Raw genomic sequence first — 26,707 nt, forward strand, 5'->3', positions numbered from 1 at the left:
GCTGACAGAGCCTTGCCAAGAACCTCAATAACGACGCAGGATTTATAGTCTATATTGTAGTAAAAGCCTTCTATTGCTTTTGTTCAATATATAATTTCAGCAATTTAACAAGGCTTAAGGCCATTAAATCAAACATTACCATATCTTTATGTGGCCAGAAATCCCTAGCAATACATTACACTGTTTTGCAGTTGAAATATTTATTGTCTACATTGACTTCATGGCAGTTGGCTTTGTCTTGTGATAGCGAGCATGCTAATTGAAAGCATATTCTTTAGTAGGCCTCAGCTGCAACTTCTAAAGCAACACGCCTCCAACAGCAGCCTGGGAAGATGCCTCTGAGTCAACGCTGAGACGAGATGTGAGGAAAACACGCTTGGCAACTTTTTGTGAGAACATTTGCTCGAGTTAATCCAGCGATGGAGGAGATAATCCTCCGGTTTGAAGGTCTGTCATGGCCCTCGGTGGATCAGGTGCACTACCTTGTTTCTCCTGAGGAGGGCAGCCTTTTCCTTTTCCTGAGGAACCCAGACAGCAACAGCCCCAACAAAGCCAGCGCTATCAAACAATACACCGGTCGGGAAAATGCAACATCAAACGGAATAGGACAGGTAATCTATAAAATGGCCTAGGCTTGATTGTGCACCCGCCCATTGAGCCGTATAGATTTGAAAAAAGCTCAGATTGTGTGTTTCAGGATTAAAGTTGACCTCTGTCACACACCAGGCTGGTTTCATTTCCTGGTTGATAAAAAAACATCCAATCTAGATATGACAGCATTTATCATGGGCTACATATAAAGCTTTCTGCTTGGAGATTGAATGGACTGTCAGATGCTATTGATTTCAATACGCTAAATGTGTGGGATTAAATGAAAAATCAAGGTTAGGGTACACTGCTTTAAAACAGATAACAAACACCTGATTTCTGTTTGTTGGACTTCAGCAATGCTCTGCAGTGCAGCATCGTAACAACACTCTCCTCTTTCCCTTTATAGCTGGTCATAATTCTGTTGTGTGCTGCTCTGAAATTGTGTTACAGTTGCAGGGCAGCCCAGAATGAAGCTTGTCTCTGTAATTGGACAGCATTAGATGGTAATGTTATTCATCCTAGCTGAATTACTAGAAGACTCCAACCCCCCTGATACCCTCCCATGATCCACGGAGGATTCTAAATTAATTAGAGTCCGCTGTATCTCGCTGTTGTGCCCGCAATGTTGTCTCCCATAAAAGAGAAGCTGCAGTGCAGTGTTATCAGGGAAAGTGGATGTGTCTGTGTGTGTGTAGGTGTGTGTGTGTGTGTGGGCGTCATTGTGTCTGTGTATCATACGTGCATGTCCATGTGGGATGACTTTCTGCATTTTACGTCCGCCGTGTATGTGTGTGTCTGTCCCAATGCAGGATGTCCATCTGCATCTGCAAGTGCGTGTGTGTGTGTGTGTGTGTGTGTGCTTGTGCAGGGTTTGGGGTACAGTTTTGGGGGCTTACTGACTTAATAATCTCTTCATTACACAGAAAAACCCTCGGTTGGAGCTCTTTGCCTAATCAAAGGGCCGGGAGCGGATCTCTGGCTCGCTGCTAAGACAAACATCAGGGACACAATACACTGCGCAGGTTCCTCATTCATAAATAAAACATGCCACTAGGCTGTGTGTGTGTGTGTGTGTGTGTTAGCAAGCCTGAATTCAGATGAAAGTGTAACATGAGGAGGATTTGGCCGCCTGGCACATTCAGTGTCTTTGAAATGCCAGGTCAAATGTGCCACACTAAAGGCAAATCAAAAACGGCGGCACCATTGATGCTAAAGACACAAAGTGCATTTAAATGAGCATTAAAAGTATTTTCCAGGCCTTTCCATTCTTTAGATGCAATATTAATTATGTTCTGTGTTCTCTGCGTTGCGTGACAAAGATAAGGGGGTTTCACCGTGAGGAGAGGTTCATTGGAACATGTGTTTGCTGAGATGACTTTCAGATGAAATTCAGTTGAGTCTAAACAGTGTGTTATTCACTAAAAAACACAGCCCTGCGTCCCCCAGGGCTCCATCAATTCAATTATCATGGAGGGCCACCACTACATTAGAGTGCACTACTTCTCTCTTACACCGCCGCTGGCACTATAGGAAATAATACACACACCCCAGGAATATGCTAAATCATACGAGTGGCCCATTTATCATTGCCAAGGGAGCCCACCACCCCCCACCCCCGCCCCCACCCACGCACACCGAGTCATTCAGTCAGTCACACACACACATAAATACACTCACGGCACCCCAAGCACTCTGGAGAGCGGGCGAGAGGGCCGGTGTGGAGATGCGATTTGGGCCTGGCTGTCAGCGCTCGTCACCCGGTGAATGTGCCGAGCGCCGGGGGGACCCCCGTCTCGGCCCTCACCCCTGTCCGCGGCTGATAAGCCCAATCTGCAGAGACAGCACCTGAGTCCCCCTTGGTCCCCAAACCTCCACGCTGTCACACACTCTCCAAACAGCTGTCAGAAAGCCTTCGTGAAGGTCCCTCAGCGCCGGATCTCCACGAGGACCGAGGCGTTCCTCTGTATCCCTAAAAGCTGCGAGCCGCTCTTTATCTGCTGAAACCACTCTGCAAAAGATGTCTTAAAGATCTTAAAGGTGCTCAGCTCATCTCATCGTAAAGATTGGTAGCCTCTGTCTCACACCAGTGGCATTGTTAGTGTTAGGTTTTCTAAAATTAACCACATTTCCCATAAACCCTGTTGCACAATGTAAAATAGCGTGCCACTAATAGTGTCCCACTAAACATAGTGTGTATAGAGGCTGCCAACCTTCATGTTTATGATGTCAAAATGATACATATAGCCCTTTTAACAAGTCATTAATCTTGTATTGAGTATTAATATCTTATTTTTCTTAAAACAACTGAAACAATCTACCAGCGGAGTGAGATAATTCCACTTGTTTTGAATGCAAATCAAGCTGTTTCAACAATTTTCTGTAGACAAGTGTCATTTTCTTGATGCTAGTAGACTGATCTGCCTTAATCTGCACTGATTCACATTAGTTTCCATAGAACTACAGAAACGAAACCTGAAACTGCATTAGAAACAAGTGGAATAGCCAGTTCACTCCATCAGTATCAAGAAAATGACAGTTCATTCAATTCAAAAATATTCTTGAAACAAGTTGATTTGCATTGGAACCACACTGGCAGATTTGTTTCATTTGTTTAATAAAGAAGAATAGGATTTTATGACTCAGTACTAGAAGGAATGATGGGCATTTTTTGTAAATTCAGTCTTCTCTCACTCTATGATAGTCTATTTCCCATATGATGCAGTGTTGTGAACTGTGTCATATACAATCTTGTGCACTGTAACACATGAGAAATCTGTCTTCATGGCCAGAAATAGCTGATTCCTATCTTGGCTCCAGGATCTATTTTGCCATATAGTGTGCCACCCATTCCCTCTTTCTCATATCCACACATGCAGTGGCTCTCCTCTTATCTTAATTGCATTTTCTACATGAATTACACCGCAGAAATGTGATATTTCAGCGCTTTGGAAGTAAGTCACACAATTAAGTAAAGTTGATGCCAAAACAATTCCTTCCATCCTTTGCATTTACGCTTCAGTCGACCATGAACAAATCAAACACGGTAATCAGCCCAAACACGGAGGGAAAATAACAGTGTGTGTGAATCTATGTGTGAGGTTCATTATTTGCCTGTTAAAGCTCAGATACCACGGCGCGTCCACAAAAGCCAAGGAAAAATAAAGCCAGCTCCTTGCAAAGCGAGAGCGTTTATTTTCACATGTTGTTTAGACAGCCGTTTCCAGCGGTCATAATCTTCCCTGACGTTTTTAAATGGCCGTTTTAATGGACAAGCCCGGCCCCTCCGCAGCAGAGGCACCGCTGCCTTTACAAGCCTGCATGTGGACTTCTGTTTTTTTTTTTTGCAGTTTTCTCCCCGACAGGAAACCCCGCATCCTGCCCCCGCGCCGGACTTAGATCGCACTTCAGAGTGGCATCAAAAGAGAGAAGGCGAAAGCGAGCAACCCTGCCCTGTACCACGCCTCTGGGTTGGGGTGTGAAGAATTCCAGAGAAAACCTACAGCAGCGATGAGGCTCTGAATGAGCGGTTTGACTCCGGGCAGACAGACAGGGCAGGCTTGTTGGAAAGGAGACTGGACACTGTGTTTCAGGACCTCACAGAATAAACCGTGGCCTGTGCTCTATCAAATACCTGGCGGGGAAATCCGGTGTTTTTCTTGTAAGGGTTTGAAAGATCGCACTCTGCGGAGCGGGCCAAAAGCGCTGTGTCCGGGGCCCAAAGTAAATTTTAAGAAACAAACAGCGGGCGTAGACAGACGGGTCTGGTGGTTGTTCCACCGCATCACTTCGAACTAATAACAAATGCGTCTTGTGTGGCCATATTTACAATGAAGTAAACGACTCTGCAGACGCACTTAGCGCTATTCAGAACCAAAGCCGTAACACCGACTGCCCAGCAAACGATTCAAGTTTCAGGCAATTCCGCCAAATGATCCATAACAAAAGAGTCTTGTACTTTTGCACTGGCAATAGCCATAGTGTTTCACAACAGGAGGCCCAATTAAAACACACACTCTCCTCGGGGTTTCATTTACACTGATGGCTGTGTAACTGCGCAAGCAAGACTTCGGGCGTACAATCGCGCCAGTGTGCTCCAGCGCCTTACATAACCGTAAAAGATGCGTTTTGCATTCTTTTCCTGCACAATGCGCCCGTAATGGCGCAGCGCAACGCGTCCCCGCAGAGCCGCGCGGCAGAGGCAGGACTGCATTGGGTGGCATTGCCTCTTTTTTCTGTCGCTCTGATCGCGTTACACAGAAGACACTAATGGGTGTAGAGAGGGAAGACAGAGGCCGGGAACACAGGCCGTTAAAGAGAGGCATCAGATACAGAGGAGGGGTAGAGCCACTTCAAAAGTCCGTGGCGCTCTCATCTGTCTCTCTCTTGGTTAGTCCCTTGGCAGGCGGAGATGGGGGGAGGGGTTGGGGAAGTGGGTGGGCATGGAAGTGGGTTTTTTTTTTTGGGGGGGGGAGGGGAGTGAGGGGGTCTGAGGGGCACAGGCTGCGGCTGGTGAGCAGTTCACACTTCACACCGCCAGCGCTTTGACAATTATCTCCTTGATGCAGCAGTCTCTTTTTCATTTCTATTAAAGAACCGTGCCTGAGCTCTGTAGCCTCCCAGGAATGCCAGAGAGAGAGAGAGAAAAGAAGAGAGAGAGAGAGGGGGAGAGAGGGAGAGAGAGAGAGAAAGAGAGAGAGAGAGAGAGAGAGAGAAGGAGAGAGAGAGAGATAGAGAGAGGGAGAGAGAGAGAGAGAGAGAGAGAAGAGAGAGAGAGCGCAAGGGGACTCCGGCAGGGATAATCCCAATTTCAAATGGAGCTTAGTGATATCCCCCTCCCTCCCTTTCTTCCTCCCTCCCTCCCCCCCTTCCATCTCCCCTCACCCTCCTCCTGTCTGGCACAGATAACTCATCCCTCCCTCTCACACAGTTCATGCGCAGACAAATTCACACACACACACACACCCCACTAAAGTAATAATTAGCATGTCATCCACTCGCGTGAGTCTGAGAGCCGGCCCTTCAGTACAGTCTCACAGCTTGTATGGCGGCGGGTGATAGATTTTTTCCGGGGGCTGGTCTGAGGTCAGCGGAGGTTGATATTACAGGAGGAGGTGCTGACACAGTGAGGTGTGGTCCTGAGGTGTGGACACGTGAACTACAGCTGAACGATACTGACAAAAAAATCTAATCCGATTTATACTGCGATTCATATCATCACAGGTTTTTCCTTGTCATACATTTTTTAGAACTTTAAAATTGTTAAAAAAAAAAAAAAAAGTAGATGTCAGTGTCCAGGATTTACTGAGTTTGAATATGATGAAAGGTTTTGATTCATGGGCCAAAGATTAGCCTGCAGCTCTAAAAAATCTTGTTCAGAAATCCATTTTGGACGCTCCTCTCTCTCAAGGAATTAATTGCAGCCTCAGTTCATAGTGCGATTTTGATTTTTTTTCCAATTAATTGTTCAGCTCTAACATAAACACTATTACAGTATGAACAGTAAGGCTCCAAAATGATTGATACACAAATTGAGACCAAAATGACAACAATTTACCAACGGGGTCCTCCTTTAAATGTATTCAATAATGTGTTTAAAGTAACGATTTTTCCCAAAATAGAAACCGCATATTGGAATACGACTCTTTGCGAGTCTATGGGAAGCAGAGCCACCCACATGACTGTGATGTGACGGTCACGCAGCGATACCTTGGGGTCCTTGGGGGCTGCACGCATTCCATTTATCCAGATCCATTCACTGTGTGGAAATCAATACTGAACCTCCTCCTTCACATACACATGCATGAATGGGGCGACAGTATGGAGGAGTCACCCAGAGGTCAGAGAAGCGGAGGTTTGAATCCCCTGGGTGGGGAGAAGGAGAGAGAAATGACTCTCACTCCCGCACTGCAAAAACTGACAGACTTGTCCTGTTATTTTTTTATCTTGTATCCAGACATATCAAGCTTATTTTAAGATTTTTGGGGGGATTTTTTTTTTTTTTTTTAGGATAATGTAGCTTGTTCCAGGAGATTTACTTGGTAAAAGTGAAATTATAGCTTGATATATGTCTGGAAACAAGTTCAAGTCACAGGACAGCTTCATTTCTTGCAGTGTGGTTGAAGCGAATGTTGAAGCGATGGTCATCTCTATCTGATGATTCCTGGAAAGAATGCTTATCTCCTTTCACCCTGAATTAGCCAACCGAGTCTGTGCGCGTGAATCCTTCATCTACAGTTCAGAACTGCGGCATAATTAAACAAAAACTGATGCAAATTTGCCACAAGGTGGATCATTTGCATGGTGCATTTCCCTCTCGTGGCACATGCTGGCAGACAGGTTAACACGTCTGTGGTACCGCTACTGTATCGTATAAAGATTATATTTGTAAGAATATATTTGCACCTCCAAAAACTGTCTTGTAAAGGTGCGTCGGATGAAAGTTAACAGTTCTTAGTAGAAAGAATCCCACACACTGTTCTTGCAGCTTATCACCTGACGTTTCAGTCTTACTAGGCCTTCTTCAGAGAATTTTTTTAAGACTGCGACGCCAGTAAAGTATTAAATGGTGATAAGTTGCAAGAACAGTGTGCGGGATTCTTTCTACTAAGAAATGGCTGCTGTATCTGACATAAAAATGCATAATCTTCAAGAGGAGAGTGGGTTATCCAGTCTTGTTTGTAGTTTTTTCCTTACTGAGACAGCAGGGATTCACAGCAGGCCTTACATAGGAAATACAAAGTTCTGTTTGGATTCAGTCCGACTCCAGCAGGCTGTTAGGGAAACTGCCCTTCAACCAAAACACCCGCATTCAATCCCCCAGTGACAGCAAGCATCCGCCGCGCTGAAGTGCCCTTGAGCAAGACAGTGAAATCCCTACCGGCTGCTGTACTGCACTGTCTCCGACCCCGCGCTCTGACCTGCCTGTAGAGCGAGGCGAGAAACAAAAGATGCATTTCTCCTTCAGGGATCAATAGAGTATCAGACACGATTGTGCGAAAAAACATCCAGGAGTGCATCAGCAGCCCTTGTGTGCCGACGCCTTAAGCCTGTTGCCATAAAGAGGCAAGCAGCTGGGCCCATGGTTTGACCCGCCGCTCAGAGGCAGCAGTCAGCTGAGCTGCGCTTCATTAAGCCTTTCGCTTTCTGACCCCCTCACACACACACACACACACACACACATATATATATATCACTGCAAAAAATCTTCATCTTAACATTTAGTCTATTCTTGAGTCCTAAAATCGTAATTTTATGAAAATAAGTGAAAAAATCTGGTTAGTTTCACTTGTTTCCAATACAAATCAGCTTGTTTCAAGAATTTTGTAGAATCAAGCGTAATTTTCTTGATTAGTAGCGCAGAGATCTGTGAGTTATCTCACCTCACTGGCAGAATTCATCTCTTGGTTTAAGAGAAATCAGATCCGAAGGCTGAATATAATAGACATTTTTATGCACTTAATAAGCACATGCGCCCACACTATGCACACACAGGCGGATACGCATGCACAGATACAAAGTGTAAATATTTCCCTATCCACACATCTACCTCCTGGATTCTTTTCCCTGGTTACACAAGTTCCCTTTATAGAAAGGAGAAGTGAAAGCACACTATCAGCATTCTAAAATAAAGCCCAGCACAATGCAGCGTGACAGCAGCAACACAGTCTGAGCCCAGCTGCAGCTTTGTCATGTTACACAATCCGACTGTACATCTGCATACCTGTCGTTCCTGCGAAATGCCTGAAATGTACAGTATATACGCCATTGGATGAATGAATGAATGAATGAATGGATGAATGGATGAAAGAATGCAGGGTAAAATATCAAATCGCTGCGAAAAACATCTGCTTAAGTTATTTTGTCTGGAGTTTACAGTTGGATTCTTTAAGCTCAGCTGATGACTAGTGTTGAGATAATGGAGGGTGACATTGGCCGGCGTGGTGGCTTGGCAGAGCTTGACAGTGTGTGTGTACATGCACGTGTGTGTGTGTGTGTGTGTGAAGTATAAGCATACTGTGGCTTTTTTGGCTTTGCGTAGATTATAGGGAGAGCGGCTCCTCTGTACTTTACCATTGTTCCTTCGCTCTTGCTCCGTGCGACTTCCCTCTGCAGGCGAGCCACGGCCAGCTTTTCCCTAAACAAAAGACAAGAGGAAACAGACAGAGAGCTGATTATCATTTTTCACCGAGGGTCACAGGCAGTCAGGTCCCACAAGGGTTCGACCGGTGTGAGTTTTACTGATGTTTTTGCATTGAAGCTGCTCACAGCCAATATTTTGCACCATTATTCACCGTTTACCCCCATAGGTTTATTGTGGTCAGGGTGGAAAAGCCTCTGAAGCAGCATTTAGACCATCAAGTGATACTAAAACTCTCCATTGAAGCTTTAAATGAAAAACCTATTTACAAAAAACATTATTGAACAACTCATTATTTCACCACATGAATGAATAAATGAAATGTGCAAAGAAAGTAAAATTTCATTTAGGGTTTTATAGACTTTTATAGACTTTTTCTGGTTTCATCATATTGGCAGTGGAAGACACTGATTGGCCGATATCTGATATTTAATTAAAGGCTACTGTTGGCCAGATATATGGGAAACCAATATAATGGTCTGACCCTACTCTCTTCCTTCTCTCTCTGTCTTCTGCCTAACAGCAGAAAACACGCAGTCCTGCCAGCACATCAGCAGACACACACACAGACACACACACACACACACACACACACACACAGAGGGGATGGGGTCGTTCGCTAACCACACAAAACAGAGAGCTTGCAGTTCTGTCTGGACGAAAATAGCTCAGAGGAAACAAAAAGCAGGGCATCCCAGATCACGCCAGATCTTACACGCAAACACACACACACACACACAGAGAAGTGAGTCTACTCTCTCTCCCACTCCCCTCTCTCTCTTCCACACACAGAAACACACACTCTTACACGTGTAGAGGGCCAAACAAAGAGAATGACTGTACGCGTCCAATCCGTTTCCCACGTGAGGGCATTCCAGACGTTAATGGGATAAATCTTGGCACAGTAGCACGGATAATAAAGAGCTCTGTTTTATAGCTTTTCCTGAGGTATCACAACAACTGAACCACTGCTGGAGGATAAGCATGCCGGCTCCTATTGTAGGAGATGAGACATATATACTGTTTGAGGAGCATGTACCATTTTGTTAGTGCTTTTATCCAAACTGTGCAACGACTAGCCTACATACATTTGCAGCATGTGTGGCCCCAGTGGGAATTGAACCCACAACCACTGACAGTGTTATGCTCCGTTCACATCTTCAGAAGTCATTTATTCCAATGTAGAATACTTTGACGGACAGTAACGGTTTAAAACCCCTAGAGGTCGGCCGCTCCGCTGGCCAACGGATGACGAATACTTTGGATTTTTCCAAACTCTGCCTGGTTGACAAAAAGATAACGTTAAGAAATGGTTTATGGGATATTAAAGGGTGTTTTCCCATGAATCCTGATATAAATAGTCAACTTTCCTGAGCGGGAATGTTCAGTTCATGCATTTACAACTTCAACTCGGCATGGCGAGTACCAAGCTTTCCTCCATTTCTGTTTGACTTGTTTGTTTGAGTGTGCTGGAGGGGGGAGGGGTTGCACTGAGGATGACACTATGCTAAAACAACGCAGAAAGATGTGACTGCAGTGTTAGTGCCATGCTCTAACACAGATCCACATATAAACACAAGAGGCACAGTCCTGCCATAGTCACGGTGATATATTAAACATGACCAGTTATGTTAATAAGGTCATTAATCACGCTAATTAATGCATTGATTAGCAAATATTTCTATATCAACATACTTGTCTTCACATAACACATGGGTGGTATTAATATGAAGTCTGTCTTAAAGCATTAAGGAGTTATAGCAGCTTTAAAAAAAAACAGTTTTTCCTCATTAGTATGCAAATGTATGCAGCAAGGTGCTCCAAAATCTAATCAGATCATTGTCACCATAGGGGGAACCTGTAAGTATAACGTTTCTATTATGTATTTGAGTTATTTGAGTTATACCACAGTGTGTCCACCCCAGAGGCGTGACCAAGTCTAATTTGCTCAAGTCCCAAGTCGGTCTCAAGTCTTGAGGCACAAGTCTCAAGTCAAGTCCCAAGTCTAAATGTAGATTAGCAAGTCAAGTCCAGGTCAAGTCTCAAGTCTAAATGTATAGAACACCAATTCAAGTCAGTTGTTTTTAGTCGTTTTAACAGCATAAAAACTTGGTAAGAGCATCATGAGTTTGATTTCTATAATCAGTTTCAACTTCAATAAATTCAATCATTCCATACAAATTCAGAAAACAGAATTTAATTTCAGTCATCTGCTGGAACAAATTTTATCACTTTCAATCCAAGTCATTTACACAAACACAAGATCTTTTGTCGAGACTTTAGAATAATTTCCAAGTTATCAAAGTACGAGTCAAAGTCCTAAGTCACCAGAACCCAAGTCAAGTCAAGTCTCAAGTCTTCTCTTCAGGCATCAAGTCAACTCTCAAGCAATTCAAACTGTGACTTGTGGTCCGCACACAGACAGACACCACCATGACGACAAACTGCCCCACACACCCAGCAGCATGGCGGTGGGACATAATAAATAAAGTGTACAGCAGAGCTTTCACGCCCGGCGGTGTAATGCTTCACACCAAGACGGCCGCAGGTAATCAGGATCAGATCTAAAGATATTTCCCTGCGCATTTTTCACATTTGTGCAGCAGAGTAGACAACCGAACCCCCCCTCCCCTCCCCTCCCCAGCCCCCAGAACAACTCATGACTAACATAACTCATCGTCGGCCTTTTTGACAAGACAGCATTGTTTCTCAGGGACTTACCTGCGGGGGGGGGGGGGGGGAAACCCAGATGATTAAGAGACAGCTGGGGAAGCGCAGTTGATGGATGAATCTACCGTCTGGACTGAGAGAGGAGTGCTGGGGAAAGCGAACATTGCTGGTGGAACGCGCTCCCCGTCGGGTTTCCCCTCTGAAGGAACCAGATTGAATTAGGCAGAGCCGAGCCCGGCGCGCTGATTGTCAAACACACTGAGGCGACAAATCCGGGAAGAAGTCAAGCAAAGTGCCGAAGCTGTGAGACATGGGGGCGTGTTTGGGTGTGTGAGCAGTATTAGTGTGTGTGTGAGCATGTGTGAGAGGTGAGTGTGTGAGCATGTGTGCACGTATAAGACTGTGAGAGAGAGAGCGTGTGTGTGTGTGTGTGTGTGTGTGTGAGTGAGTGTGGGAATGTGTGAGAGGTGAGTGTTTGTGTGTCCACTCAAAAAGGTGTGTGTGTGTGTGTGTGTGTGTGTGTGTGTGTGCGTGCATGTGTGAGAAGTCAATGTGTTAGCATGTGTGTGTGTGTGCATTCATAAATGTGTGTGTGCATGTCTGTGTCTGTGAAATTTTGGTGTGTGTGTGTGTGTGAGAGAGAGAGAGAGAGAGAGAGAGAGTCTGTGTACCTCTGTGTGTGCAGATATGAGCATATGTGTGTGTGTCTGTCAGTGTGTGTGTGTGAGAGAGAGAGAGAGTCTGTGTACCTCTGTGTATGCGCAGATATGAGCATATGTGTGTGTGTGTGTATGTGTCTGTCAGTCAGTGTGTGTGTGTGTGTGTGTGTGTGTGAGAGAGAGAGAGAGAGAGAGAGTCTGTGTACCTCTGTGTATGCGCAGATATGAGCATATGTGTGTGTGTGTGTGTCTGTCTGTCAGTGTGTGTGTGTATGTGTGTGTGCATGCATGTGAGATAGGTGACTGTAAGTGTGTGTGTCTGTGTGTGTATGCGTGCATGTGTGTGAGGTGACTGTTTAACTGTGTGTGCGTACATTCGTAAAGGTGCGTGCGTGCGCGTGTGTGTGTGTGTGTGTGTGTGCGCGCGCCTGCATGCTCCACACCTGAGTAATACGCTCATGTTCCAGTTACCCAATGTGTCTCTTCCTATTACTACATATGCTTACACTATTACACTACCTTGAGAGAGAGAGAGAAAAAAAAAAAATCCTCTGGAAGTTCTCACTGCGTATATTGTTTTGTTAAACAGGAGCGGCCTGGAATTCCTCCAGTCTGTGTTATGGCTGAGCGTCAGCCTGTAAGGGGTTAAGTTTCAGCCCACTTATGCACAGGCATGTTCCAGGCGCAGCGGAGCATGAGCCAACTGCGCCCCGAGAAAATCATCGCCAAATATAGAGCAATTTGACATTCTGTGTTAAACATAATTATAGTAATTGGCACAAGCGGTAGTCAAAACAGTATTTCCCTGCGAAACGCTCACCGGCAACATTTGTATCCAATTGGCGTTGCTGGAAAGATGCATTTGAATAGCGTTCAGGTGCAGATGAAAGCGATCTGTAATCCGCTACGCGTTCGGCCCGACGTATTCCACTCCGAATGCATTTGTCATTTGCATTTCAATCACGTCGATGCGAGACGTTTTGCCAATCACTCGCTCTATAAACTTTTAGCAGCTGTGTAAACTCGGCCTATCAAAATAGAGTCCAAACCGAAGGCTCTTACGTCAAGTAGCGTATCTCAGGCCGTCTCCTGGAGTTCTGTGCTGTTGTTGGATGTGTACACAGGCATATTATCATGGTGTATGTTCATTAAGAGGTGTTCATATCCCCCTGAAACACACGTGTACATGTGAGTGTCACCGCAGCAGTCAGAACACAAGGTCAGTCATTTAGCTGAACCACTGCAGCAGATAATGGATCCGTTTCTTGGCCATGGACACTGCTGACTCCCATAAGAATGAAACTTTCCAGCAATGGCGGACGGAAAAACTCTGGAAAACTCAGCAGCTTAGCAATGTATCTGTGACCTTTTGCTTAAAGCTCTCATCTATAGGTCTATTCACTCTTAAAACTATTGGGCATTCTGTGTATATTTCACACTTGAGTGTGTTTTAATGGGGAATCATTTCAGTCTACAATCCATGTCTTTGTACTGTTCATATGTGCATGTGATGGGAGCAACTAGGCTGACAGTCAACCATGTATATATTCCTCCTCCTCCTCCTCCTCTTCCTCTGCTGTTTTTCTTCCTCTTTGAGCCCCATTATAAAGCTTGGCTGAGTAAATGCCATTAGCCAATCATGGGCAGTGATCACATCGACGCGGCCTCCAGCAGTTGCCAGTGACCTGGAATCACCTGGTAGCGCCAGAGGCCTTACCAGTGGAGGGCGTCCTGCCGAGCTTCACTGGAGCGGGCCAAACCACCTGACAACCCCAACCTCAACCCCCCCACCCCCCTTAGTTTCCACACACACACACACATGAACGCAAAGCTCACACTGGTGCCGCTGTTTCCATGCCTCACAAGCTAAAGACCTCGGTTATAAGGATACAAACATACACAAACTGTACTTATCGCCGTTGTTGTGCGAAAACCTCATAACGCCAATTTTTGTGATTTTCATGTTTTCACTTTATTTGAAGGATTATATGGTTTTCTATGGGTTGAGAAAATGATCTGAGCTCTTTATGAAATCCTTTCAAAATCCATTGGATAATGTTACAAATGCATTGTCATCGACTTAAAAATAAGGCTGTTTTTCTTATATCCTGAAAAGTTGACATTTGGGAGTTACAAGGCTTTCGACCGACAGTAATATTATGCTTCAAAGGCACATAAGTGTATGCATATGCTTGCACACACACATACATATACAGTAACTATATAGCCAGGCGACAAATCTCTTTACTTCAAGTTTATTCCTCATATTCCTGTTTGTCACCGCTCTAGCGTCTGCTGTCCTCCCACATATGCCGCTCCTCAAAGATCATTTCCCTTGTTGTCAGCATCAAAAGCCCCGCATCCCTTCCACAGAAAGCCTTGTTGCATTCATACCAAATCAACCTTGTTTCCCCCCCCCCGTACATTCTCCTCGCTCAGCCTCTGTGTAAAGCCGCCTCGCTCTCTTCCGCGCGGAGACAGCGAGGCCGGGTGTCGGCACCGGAGCGCCGCGGCATGCAAAGACACGATCTGTCGAGGCGCGGCGAGGATCAATCGCGGCTGCGCGCGTCTGCCAGCCTGAGCCGACATGTTCGGCCCGTGCGCTTTGAACTGCATTGTGGGAGGCAGACGCTCGCTGCGGTTTCGTCGCTGTTATCACGGCTCCTCCATACAGGTGGTTTGATCCATTGTACATTGACTGTTAAGAACATAATGAAAGACAAAAAAAAATGCTGTCTCTTGCGTTTTTCGCTTGTTGTTTCCCTTGCAGCGCTAGTCTCTGCCTTCTTATGAAGTGCGGTTAATTTATGCTCTGTATATACAAATATAGCAGATTAAACATCACATAATGCATTCTCTTTTCCCTGCAGCACTCACGCCTACTGACATAAATGCACACATCAGGATGTATAGAGGATGCATAAGTATCAACCATCTTTTCAATATTGTCACGGAGGCTTACAGAAACTGTAAGGACCCATAAACACATCTCAATCTTTCTAAACCACAAATGTACACAGAGCGGCGGGGAGGGGCGCGTAAATGTTTGGATGAGAGCGGAGCCGCCATGCATTTATGTATTAGTGTCTGCTTCCCCGCTGGGTTAAGAGCCCTGATACGCACGCAATCCTGTGGCCCACATAGGTCGTCCAGTTCAGAGGGACTCTGGCCATGTTTTGGCCCGGCTCCGGACCAGTCATTCCCATCCTTAATCCTCCTGTGGCTGTGTTATGTAACCCTCTGCACCAATCCAAAATTTCCCCCGCCCGAGTGCGGGACAATGAGCTTACCCGGGCGTTTGATAAGTTGTAACATCTATTCCAGCCTCACAGGCCAACAGAGTTACAACTGCCAGAAAGGTTAAGGTCACAAGGAAATGAAAAATTACTGTTATCTAATTCTGCATATCATAACGTACACATTACTGCCAAAAAGAAATGACAAAATGTTTATTTTCTCATATTTTTAGATCAAAAACCAATTACTTTTTCGTCCTGGAAAACAATGTATCATGGTTGCTTCATGGTCGCTTCATGGCGTACCAGTCGTCGTACATAATAATTCCAAACAGATTTTTTTATTACAGATTTTGAACAATCTCCCCTCTGCCCTTCATATCATATAAAACCTGCCACTTCACAAGCTTTCAAAGTGGCAGGTTTTATATGATATGAAGGGCAACATGGCACAGCGGTGCATTTTTGGGTATTTTTTCACCCCTAAAAACCTTGTTTCCTTTTCCTAAAACACCACGGTTTGCATCCCAGTGGCTGTAATTTATACATTTTCGAACAATTCCTTCCCATGTTACATCCCACCTCACCATCCTGTTTCAACCGGAAATGCGTCGACTTACGGAAGCAAGACCCCATCGAAATGCCGTTTCCTTTACTGACGATACGCCTTCCTGCAGAGCACCCCAAAAAACTGAGGCGGCGTCAAAAACACTTTAATCTGTTTCGAGCATCTGAGGGGTGTGGTTTGCACATCTGCGACCGTTCAATTGGTCCCAGTGCACGAGGCAAGACCAATCAATCACCGGGAAGCGTCATCGCGGACGCCAAACGGCGTTCTGACCTGCGCCTGTTCCCAGCGCCTCACCCGCACCTGGTTCCTGACCTCCCGTCTCCCACTGTGGACCCCGTCCTGCACCGGAGGGCAGCGGGGAAACAGGAGCCACATGTCAGCACCTCACACACCCATGCAGACCCACCGCCCAGCCAGCCAGCCAGCCAGCCAGCCAGGCAGCCAGGCACAATGAGCCTTACCTCACCGCGGCAGACCATCAATTATTGACGAGGTGAAATGTGATGAGGTTTCTCTGGAAGCACACAAAGAACGCCCCGCTTGCCATTCCGCCATGCGGCTTTACAATGTCCAAACAATGAAGAAAAAGTGACATTTCCAATTAGCTTCCAATTGCTTTGTGGTTTAAGGTAAATTCATCATAAAGTCTATTCTTTCTATTCTATACTCTAACATGGACTGCGATTATGTGGATGCATACTGTATGTCTAATCACATTTACATGCACATCAATACTCTATACAAATGCAAAACAAAGATATTTATATCAAGGTAAATTTATCATAAAACAAACAAAAAAGCTGTTTTCTTACATGGAGTTTGCAACATCAATATCCACCAGGAGACATTTATCATAAACAGCATTTACAAGCACAGCAATATTTTGATCTTTATGCTACTATGAAAATACTCCAATTAGAATGTGGGTCATGTAAACACCCTAACCTAATTATTTTACTTTGATTAAAGCCTCTATCAATTATTTCATGCTTCAGTGAATATGTGGAGTTTTAGATTAGTTCTGTGAGTTGTGTGTTGGGTTTTGTTTGCACACGTGTGCAGCTCGTCAAACATCATCATCACGATCAGCAAGATTTATCCAAAGTCAACAACATGTTGAGCGCTTCGAGTTGTTTATGTGTTCTAACCTTGATTACATCTCGGTGCTTTACAAGTCTCGGCGCAGGATGGCTTACGCTTTAATTACACTGGAGCAGCATGAAAGCAATGGGAGCGATATAACTGCAGTTCTCTGACAGGGCGGAAATGACTGACGTCGCTTGTAGCCTATGGGGGGAGCAGATGATTGATGCGTTCAATCACTAGCCTCAGTGTGGGAGATTACATTAAAAAGGGAAAACTAATGGAAGATTATTTGTCATTACACATGTAAACAACTTAAGGGAATTATTTGCATAACCAGAGTGAGGGCAATGATTTGAATATTGTGTGCGTGTGAATGTAGTCGGCGAACAAACACAGGAGCGGCATGCTGTGGGACAGGATCCAATCAGATGTGATGACTGAGGAAGGTCGATTGAGACCGAAACGTCTGCACTTTGCACTCTGCACCTCTTTATTAAAGCATGACCTCGCAATAATCTTTTTAAAGTGATGTTTAAATTTTGTAGGACCTTGAGTTACGTAGCTTCCCCAAAACCCTGAAATTGACGTTTTTCTGTTATCTGTTGCTCCGGTGTAACACCGAAATTCTTCAGACCAGATCTTATATTTTAGATTCTTTCTTTTTGATGGAAAGGCAAAGGCTTTGGAAAGAAATTCATACATAGGCATCAACTATTAATATTTGTCTAAGAAACACATTTCAAGCATCTAAGCATAAGCCTTTAGAGCCTTTAAGAGAATGAAAAACATAGTACATTCAATCCGGTGTGTCCAAACTTTTGACTGGTAGTGTATATTGTCAGAATCTGCTTTGTTTGTGTTCATTTATGTGCTAGAAATGTGATTTTCAGACCTGTTCCTTCATACAATGGCAGTGAATGGAAAGAGAAAAAAACACAATTCTCCAATCATCTCTACCGGGGCAACAGATAACAGAGAATCGCCGATTTTGGGGTTTTATCATGTCCAAGAAGCTACACAACCCAAGGTACTACCAAAGTTCAACAGCACTTTACAGTAAAGTCCTCTTTTTTGCAAGTAGTGTGCAGGCTTTTCACCACTCATCTGCTAAGTCCTGAAACGGCAAAAATCAGACATGAGGAATCCTCCGAGACTCCTCCTGAGCTCTGAGGAATGCGCTCGCTGATCGCGGACAACCCCTGCCTGACTGTCTGTCTCCCTAAATGTTTTCTTATTCGGCAAGTCGGGCCCGACCTCAATTGTTTCCAAGCCACAGACGCATTCCTGTCCAGACGAAACACAACATTGCGGATGAACAGATGTGCTTTAAAAATGGCCGCAGTAGCCGGCTGTCTGCTGCGAGGGTTACTCACCAGACACGAACACAAGGGGCATTCATAAGCGCATGCATGAACACACATGTACAAACAGACACGGATATGCAGACACACACACACAGACACACTCAGACACATTTGAATTTTTTATCAAAATAAAACACGCATGGCTGTAAACAGAGAAGATGCGCTTTTTGCTGGAGCTGAACGACCACAGATATCAAGAAGCGGAGAGATATGTACAGTAGATATCAGGGATACAGCGAGGTGCACCCCCCAAAAACACACACGCACACACACACACACACACACACAAAGCATGTTTTGAAATGGAGCTTATCAAAACGCATTCCCAGCCAGACACGCATGTTCCAACAGGTAATCACGTGTGTGTTTCACTGCAGACGAGGCCATTCAACCCCTTTAAGGTATGGCTGATGTCTAGCTCATGTCACACGATCAGAAAAGTGATAAGAGTTTCAGTAAGACTCCAAGCTGGATTTATTGAAGTGTCACTCACTCCACAATGACACTAGGGTTAGACTGATATATCGGTTTGCCAATATTTCGATATTGCTGATATTAGCCTTTTATTAGCCTAAATAACAGCTATTTGCCAGTCATGTCGTCCACCTGACCACAGCCGCATAAAAACAGTCTATCAAACCTGCAATGACATGTAGTTTCTTTACACATTTTAGTTTCCCCTATCATTGAAAAGGTGGGGTGGGTCAGCCTTCCTTAAAATGCTGCTAATGCTCATACAATTTCATAAATACGGGTTTCAATGGAGAGTTTTAGTGTCTCATGATGGTCTAAATGCTGTTTCGGAGGATTTAACACCCTTCAAAGAATACAATTCTGGGGGAAACCCTGAATACTTGTAGTTTTGTTGCATGAAAAAGGCGAAATGACGATGTAAAGACACAAAATATCCTTCGAAAACCCCATTTCGGTCGAACCCTAAGTGACACACAATCGCTCTTGCAAAATGCATTGCTAAAAAGGAACCACCCGTGCTAAAAACGTAAACAAACGTACTGTAAGTGTGTTCATGAAGAACAATGGTGACCGTTCAATTAGAGGTTAAGAGACACTGCTACCAGAAGAAGTGCAATTACACTCACAAACTAAAAATGACACGTTCAAAATCAATGATAAAGAGACACACACATTGGGAAGTCACATGTCGTCACGCATCGTTCACACACTGCCTGACCCCAGCTGAAGTAATCGGGGTGCCGGGAGTCACGGTTACTACTGCACTGTAACACTGGAAGGTTCTGCTGACTCATGGAGACTGTGCAAAAGGCCATAGGCTGTTTTATATTGGCTGTCAACACATCGTTTTCAGAGGGCCGGGCAAACAGCAGCCCTTTACACAGGCAGACAAATGGCCGGTTGCCACACAATAGAAACAAAGGTACGGTAAACAGGAGCACTCAAGCCAAGGGCCTGCCATCTCCACCACCCCCCACCCCACCACTGAGTGTGTTTGTGTGTGTGTGTGTGTGTGTGTGTGTGAGCGTAAATTCCTGGCAGCCGTTGTAAAAGTCCCCTCATCATAAATTTATCTATCCTGCATTAGTGCTGCAGGAGAAACAAGTTGGCATATCGCATCACACCGAACTCTAATGTCTCTCAACCAAGTTAACAGATTATTCTTGTAATTTCCAATCGCTCAAAAGAAAATACGAAAATTTTCCAAACAATTCCTCTAGCTGACGGAGCCAAAGAAGTACAAGTAGAGAGAAAGGAGGAATCAACTTCTGCCTCTCTCCTTCTTCTTCTTCTTCTTCTTCTCTCCTACATAATCTTACACTCCTCACCATTGGTTGCTAGTAATGCTGGTGATCTAGAAATTGAAGATTATTCTACTGTTACACAAGTCGCTCTAAGTGAGAGAGACCAAGAGAGAAGAGTGGGAATTTATACTGCATGAAGGTAAGCTTCTGTCCATGTCCTTTTCCAGCTGGGCCAACACCTCCGGCCACTGGATGAGGTCCTGCTATTATCCGCTGATTTACAGCCAAGGTAGCGGGGAGCCGGAGTTTGTTGACATTCCCCGCCCCACACGACCTCAATACCAAACCGACCCGCTTTCCAGCCTTGTAAACTGTATTTATCGCTGTGACAAGGAAAGAAATATGAAACAAGAGGGAACGCTCACACTGTGGGTTGAGGGTTTTGACGGCTTTGATCTAAAGCTTGTGACGTGCATGTAAGAAAGTATGTCAGCAGGATGGCTATCTATTGTGAAGGAGGGCAACACCATATTATCTTGTAAATTGTTTGCATGCGGAACTATAACCTACATAAATGTCTTCAAAATAAATCCGAGCACTTGTGGGGTTTTTTTACACATGCATAAAACAGAAGCAAAACTTTTTATAGAAGGACAACAAAAGTTTGTGTTTGCATGCCAAGACACTGAAACTGCCATTATCCAAAGAGAAATAATCCTTTTAAGCCAACCCTGACTGGCAAACAGGCAGTTTAAACGCAGTAACTGGAAAAACAGCCTGCGAGCCTTTCGCACCTTGGTGAACTCACATGGAGCGAGTCCATCCATTTAGAAACCGCAAAAATGCTCTGGCTCTAATGACATCACTTAACAGTCAGCGAGGGTGTCTGGGCAAAGCTTTGTCTCCAGGCAAAACAGGCAGTGCATGCAATAAGCCATTGATAGCTAGCAAATAAAGCCTTTTTATTGGTTATAAATTGTGTCGGCCCATTAAACTTTATGTTTTTCCTGAGTGACATTACACTACGTTGAGCCAAGAGAAGACATAGAGCGCAGGCATCCCATAGTCCCCTTTTTTCCATATTTCAAACTTGTCTAACATCCGATGGAACACAATGCATGAGACTTCAGCTGGAATCCGCTGCGGTCTGGCTCTTTACATCGAAAATATGCAGCCTGGCAAAATGTCAAAAGCAGTTCTAGAGCGTTTTATTTTTTTTTTTTTGGACATAAACGCTGTATTTGCAACGGGGGGGCTGAGTGAAAACAGGGTCATGCCAGAGCGTCCCCGCTGCACAGACCCTCGCTGGTGGACTGTTTTTAGAGTTCCCACGTGCTGTTCTTGGGGGAAGATAAATGTAGAGCAGGCTAAGGGGAGGAATGCATTCAAAGCACCCTTAATTGAGCTGGATGGCCTGCAGTCACAGAAGCAGAGCGTCTACAACAAGGCCCGGGGTTGGCGAGATCCTGAGACGCGCCTCACACGTACACATCATTAAACCGGGCGCTTTGGCTCGCGGCTCCACGGTGCCGACGAACACTGGAGAGACAGTGGGAATTATATGGGAAAGTTGTCTGGAAGGAGGCCGGTCCCCCCCCCCCTTCAAAATGAAAGTCCCCTGGCTGTCAATGAAGGGGAAGTGCTCCCATGCTGAGGCCCACTGGGCTCGCCATTGAAGAGGGGAACATTCCTCAGTAATTCAGTTTGACCTGAGCCCAATATGCTACCCGAGGGTCAGCGAATACAGAGCGCCACATACAGGGAGGAGAAGAAAGAGGAGGGGAGGGGAGACGGGAGAGGTGAGAGTTGGGGAAAATCGGATGCAGAGGAGTGAGAGGTGAAGTGACAGAAAGAGTTGGAGGGGAAAAAAGTCACACAACACATACACACACACACCGTATACTCTAAGTTCATGCACTCTCACTAACTGCGGCTTTTGTGTCAAACATTGGCATACAATAATGCCAGTAGGACCTGCTGGACTGGTCTTCATTGTATTTGCATATGTATTAAGCATGCAAACACAATGTTTCGAGGCTGGTATTTTTATTATCACTCTGGTAATGCCAGCTGGCACAGTAACTGGCATCCAAACCATCCCAGTCCATTCTTCTACTCTAAAAGATGAACTTTTCACACCATCTCCTTTGAGAGAATTCACTTATGGCATTATACAGCTTACCAAAGCATGTAGGCCATTTGAGAGTCCACTCCAACATAGACGTGTCTTGCCTCGTGACTTTTAAATCAAAACCGCTTCAATGTAGGACACACGATGCGCAATACGTGCGTTTTGGTCAAACTTCTAGATTAACATCCAGCGCAGTAGCATGAGAACACGGCAAAGTAGGGAAAAAAAATGATAATGTAGAGAAATGGTTGCACTGGGTCGTGGTGGGGACGGAGAGAATTACAGTTTTAATTCCATAAAATCAAATCCCTCCACTTGGCAATCCTCTTATCCAGTAATCCCCAGGTAGGTTTCAGAGGGCAGCAGGCTCAAACTGCCCAGTGCAGCAACACATCTGCCCTGGTGGCAGGATAATTTCACTGGCTACTGCTCTGCCCTCCTTAAAGGCTTTAAATGGACATTGCCCAAGTATGCAGACTGAGCTAAACTGTAGCCTTCAATGACTGGGATGATTGGCACTGTGCATGCAGTTCAAGAACATGCATTGTTGAGGAAATCTAGCAGACATCTGACCTGGAAGGATAGTTTTCGCCTGCTGGTAATAGCACTACATATTGCTAAATGCATGTAAATGAGCATCAGTGAAGGCTTTACAGTAGATTACTGCTTCAAATGCACAGTAATGTTCATGTAATGCAATGGTGTTTGGCAACACATCTGCCCCTTTTACTGACCAAAACACAGGGGCTGATAAGTAAGATGCTTGAGTATGTTGCTAATGAGACTTGGTGGATAAAGCCTGGATCTTGAGAAAATATGGGAAGTGGAAAAAGTGTATGTGTATCTCCAAGTTTAGAGCTTTAACGCTGCCAGAGTTAGGGGTTTCCACTCCCACTGGCGCTACTGTAAAACACTTTGGATTAACACTAGAAAGGCCAAGCCATTGTTAATTGAGTCCTGTTTTGAATTTCAAGCGCTGAAATATCTCAACTTTCAAAATCCATGACCTCGACCCACTTTCCGCACAAAACAGCGTTGTTACATTTTCCAAATCACACAAGGAAACAGTAGTTATAATCATGTTTACCCCCTTCAGTTGACTTGGCTTGTTGCCTTTCTGTTAAACCATCCACCACATGGCATACGCTATGTTTTGCTATCTTGTTGGGAAGCACTAATTCCCAGGGAAAAACACAGCAGAACCTCAAAAGAAAAAAAAACCAGAGAGAATGGCATTCCTTTCTGGCATTTTGACAACACCGGCAAGAAAACGGTGATACCTCCCATACTCTCCCATGCTCTCATTTTCATGTTCCCTTGCTTGTTCTGTTTTTAGAGATAACACATGTTGCTAAAAATATGAGGCCAGTGCCCAGAATCCTACTTTTGGTAACCTTGGACTGGAGCGTTGTGCATGTGCCCATGGTTGTGAGCGACCGAACCTCTTGTGTGTACAGTAAATATAGCACTCTGTGAGGGAAGACCCTTCGCTGGCTCCGACATACGGATCCCTTCTACTGCGGTACTTCACACTAGTTTAAAAAGCAGATTGGAAGCTGCACTCTGACACAGTGAAGCTGACCATGGCACCAACACACACACACACACACACACACACACACACACACACGCATACACACACACACAACACAGAGACATAATCCGTATTCGTCACCACTGTGCTGTATCCACACCCAGTTAACCACCACAGTCATTTCAGTGTGGGATTAGTGAACCGGAGAGAAAATCTTAATCTGCTTGAGAGAGAGAGAGAAAGAGAGAGAGAGGAAAGAAAGGAAAAGGAGAGGAGGGAGGGGAAAAATGCATTCCTGCACATACAAATCCCCCCCCCCCCCCCCTCTCCGCCACCCCCCCCCCCCCCCCCCCCAGATTGTTTTACCTCTGCTTAAACGATGGGGATCCATTTCCTTCTGTTATCAACCTCTGCTTAAACGATGGGGATCCATTTCCTTCTGTTATCAATCAGAATCAAAGTGGTTTACAGCAGCGCCCGGCCCCATGCTGTTGCCACTAGCAACAGGACACGCGATCCCCACCCCCCCCCCCCCCCCCCCCCTGCAACTGGCTAATCGGGGCTCAGTGCAAATCAGAGATCATCCCCCCCCCGCACATGTAATAGTGCTGCTATATAAAATATGTTCCCCTCCTATGGGGGATTATTAGGGGAATTGCTCCTCAGGACAAAGTGACCACAACTGAAGGAGAGGTGTAAAATCATCCAATCTCCCTCAATCTGACAAGTATAGACGGGCAATGTGCTAGCAAAGGCTGAGTGTGCATGTATTCTATTGACAACAGAGAAGTATTAGCACAGCAGATACATGAATGACATTTGTTTTTTTTACGCAAGGACATCTCACATCAATCGACAAGACAATGAAATCTCGCAGCAGCGGAAGAAATAACGCGATTGTGTCATGTTTGTGTGTGTGTGTGTGTGTGCTGTCGGTTGTCCGGCTCTTACCCCGGTGGAGATGCAGCATCCTGGTGCTCCGTGTTCAGAAGACACACATGGTAATCCACCGCCACGCTTCTTTTCCCCCCCCCTTGCTCTGCAGCTGCTACCCGCAGATCCCGCAGACGATAAAGTTTACATCCACAATGCAGCACTGCCGGCTCCACACCGCCTGCCTGCTTACTTGACTGAGACCGAAATGCCTCTCCTCCCCTTCTCCCTCCCTCTCTCTCTCTCTCTCTCTCTCTCTCTCTCTCTCTCTCTCTCTTTCTCCTTTTCTCTGTTCCCTCAAGCACACAAAATCCTCGCTCCCCTCTCCTCCCACTCCTCGTCCGCTCCTTTCCTCCGCTGCCCTCCCTGTCTCTCTCAATCTGGCGACATGCGTTGACTCTCGCTACGCCGCTTCCCCTCTCCTCTCTCTCTCTCGCTCTCTTCCTTCACACTACATACGCTCTCCCTCTGCGCTGTGCTTTCTCTCTCTCTCTCTCTCTACTCGCCTCTCAGTCTCTCGCTCACACTGCACACTGCACACGCACACACACACACGCTCGGAGGCTCTCTTCCCACAGCAGTGTGTGCGTTTCCCCCCTCCACCACCTCCTTGCTTTATCTTGACTCTGAGTATTTCCCTCTCCCTCTGTCTCTGCCTCTCTCGCTCTCCCTCTAGCTCAACCTCTCTCTCTCTCTCTCTCTCTCTCTCTCTGTCTGTGTCTCTCTCTCTCTCGCGCTGCGTCCCTCCTCCTCGGGCTGCAGGACGTTTAACATGTGTTCAGGGAGAGACGGCTGCTCTGCTGCCTCTCTGAAGGTGGCTCTTTCCTCAGGGGAGGAGAAGAGGGGTGAGGGTGGGGGTTGGAGCTGGGGGGGGTGGGGGGGGTGAAGGAGGGGGTGACAACAGTGTGGAGGGGAGGGAAGGAGGGGTTAACTCCAACCCGGGTACGTGAACAGGCGAGCGGCACCCGGCGTGTGATGTTCCCCTAACTGGGCTCTTTTCATTGTACAGAAGGCAGAGAGAGAGAGAGAGAGAGAGAGGAAGAAAGACAGAAAGAAAGAATACCAAGGAGAATGAGAGAAGAGAAAGACACAGAGAAAGAAGTGACAAAAGACAGATAGGGACAACCGAGGAAGAGATCAAGAGAGCAAAGAACAGAAAGAGAAAGCCAGAGAGAGAGAGAGAGAGAGAGAGAGAGAGATAAAGGAAGAATAACATGGAGAATGTGGGGAGGTGAGAAAGACAGAGAAGGCACTGACAAGGATGGAAGTGACAAAAGACAGATAGGGACAACCGAGGAGGAGATCAAGAGAACGAAAGACAGAAAGAGAATGAGAGAGAGAGAGAAAGAGAGAGAGAAAGAGAGGGAGAGAGAGAGAGAGAGAGAGAGGGAAAGAGAAGAGCCTGGGTCTGCCTGGGACGAGTGACGGACTCGGCTCCAGCCCATCTGCCGCAATCACAATCAGTCTCAGCTGAATGGCTGTGACAAACTGCAGCCTGGAGCCCAGAGCCTCAACCAGGCAGGACGCCTGCAAGGGCCGGGGGGGGGGGGGGGGGGGGGGGGAGAAGGTGGGGGCAAGGGGGGGAGGGTAAAGGGGGGGGGGGGGTGCACCCTCCATTGTCTGTTCCCCAATAGGACCAGTGCGAGAGGGGGCGGACACCGGAGGGGTGAAAAGGGGGAATTAAAAGGGTCCCGGTGACAGGAGCTCTCAGTTAAAGAGGGGGAAAGAAAAGGACCGGGCCGACTTAGAGCCGGGGCCATCGCAGCCACTTCGCCCCACATTCACTGTCACTAATGTCCTAAATGAGCAATTACACTAACCATGTGAGAAAATGTGTTTGCCCGAGACTGGAAGGAGGGGGGGGAGGGGGGGGGGGGCTGGCTAATTTCAAGACGAGGGAAAGTAGAGTATAAGATAGAAGACAAACACGCAGGAGTGAGTTACACCTCGCCGGGTGTGGCGACAGATTATTTCCAACACAACAACGCCAGCTGGGAATTCTGGCGTCACCCGACGGTGATCATAACAAAATCGACACGTCCCGTCACGTTCCCTTTGTCAGACGTCCCGTAAAAAA

The 26,707-nt window shown here is 45.9% G+C and overlaps 1 protein-coding gene across 1 annotated transcript in view; it reads right to left on the reverse strand.

Moving 5' to 3' along the window:
- The window catches only part of LOC139930488 (nck-associated protein 5-like), a 144,684-nt gene that overhangs the window by 67,186 nt on the left and 50,791 nt on the right, over positions 1–26,707 (reverse strand). Inside the window, exon 4 of the mRNA XM_071923699.2 lies at positions 8,662–8,725. Coding sequence (XP_071779800.2) covers positions 8,662–8,725 — 64 coding nt within the window. The remainder of the gene's footprint in view (positions 1–8,661; positions 8,726–26,707) is intronic.

This window comes from Centroberyx gerrardi, chromosome 21, assembly GCF_048128805.1.
Source record: "Centroberyx gerrardi isolate f3 chromosome 21, fCenGer3.hap1.cur.20231027, whole genome shotgun sequence".
In the NCBI taxonomy this organism is placed as follows: Eukaryota; Metazoa; Chordata; class Actinopteri; order Beryciformes; family Berycidae; genus Centroberyx; species Centroberyx gerrardi.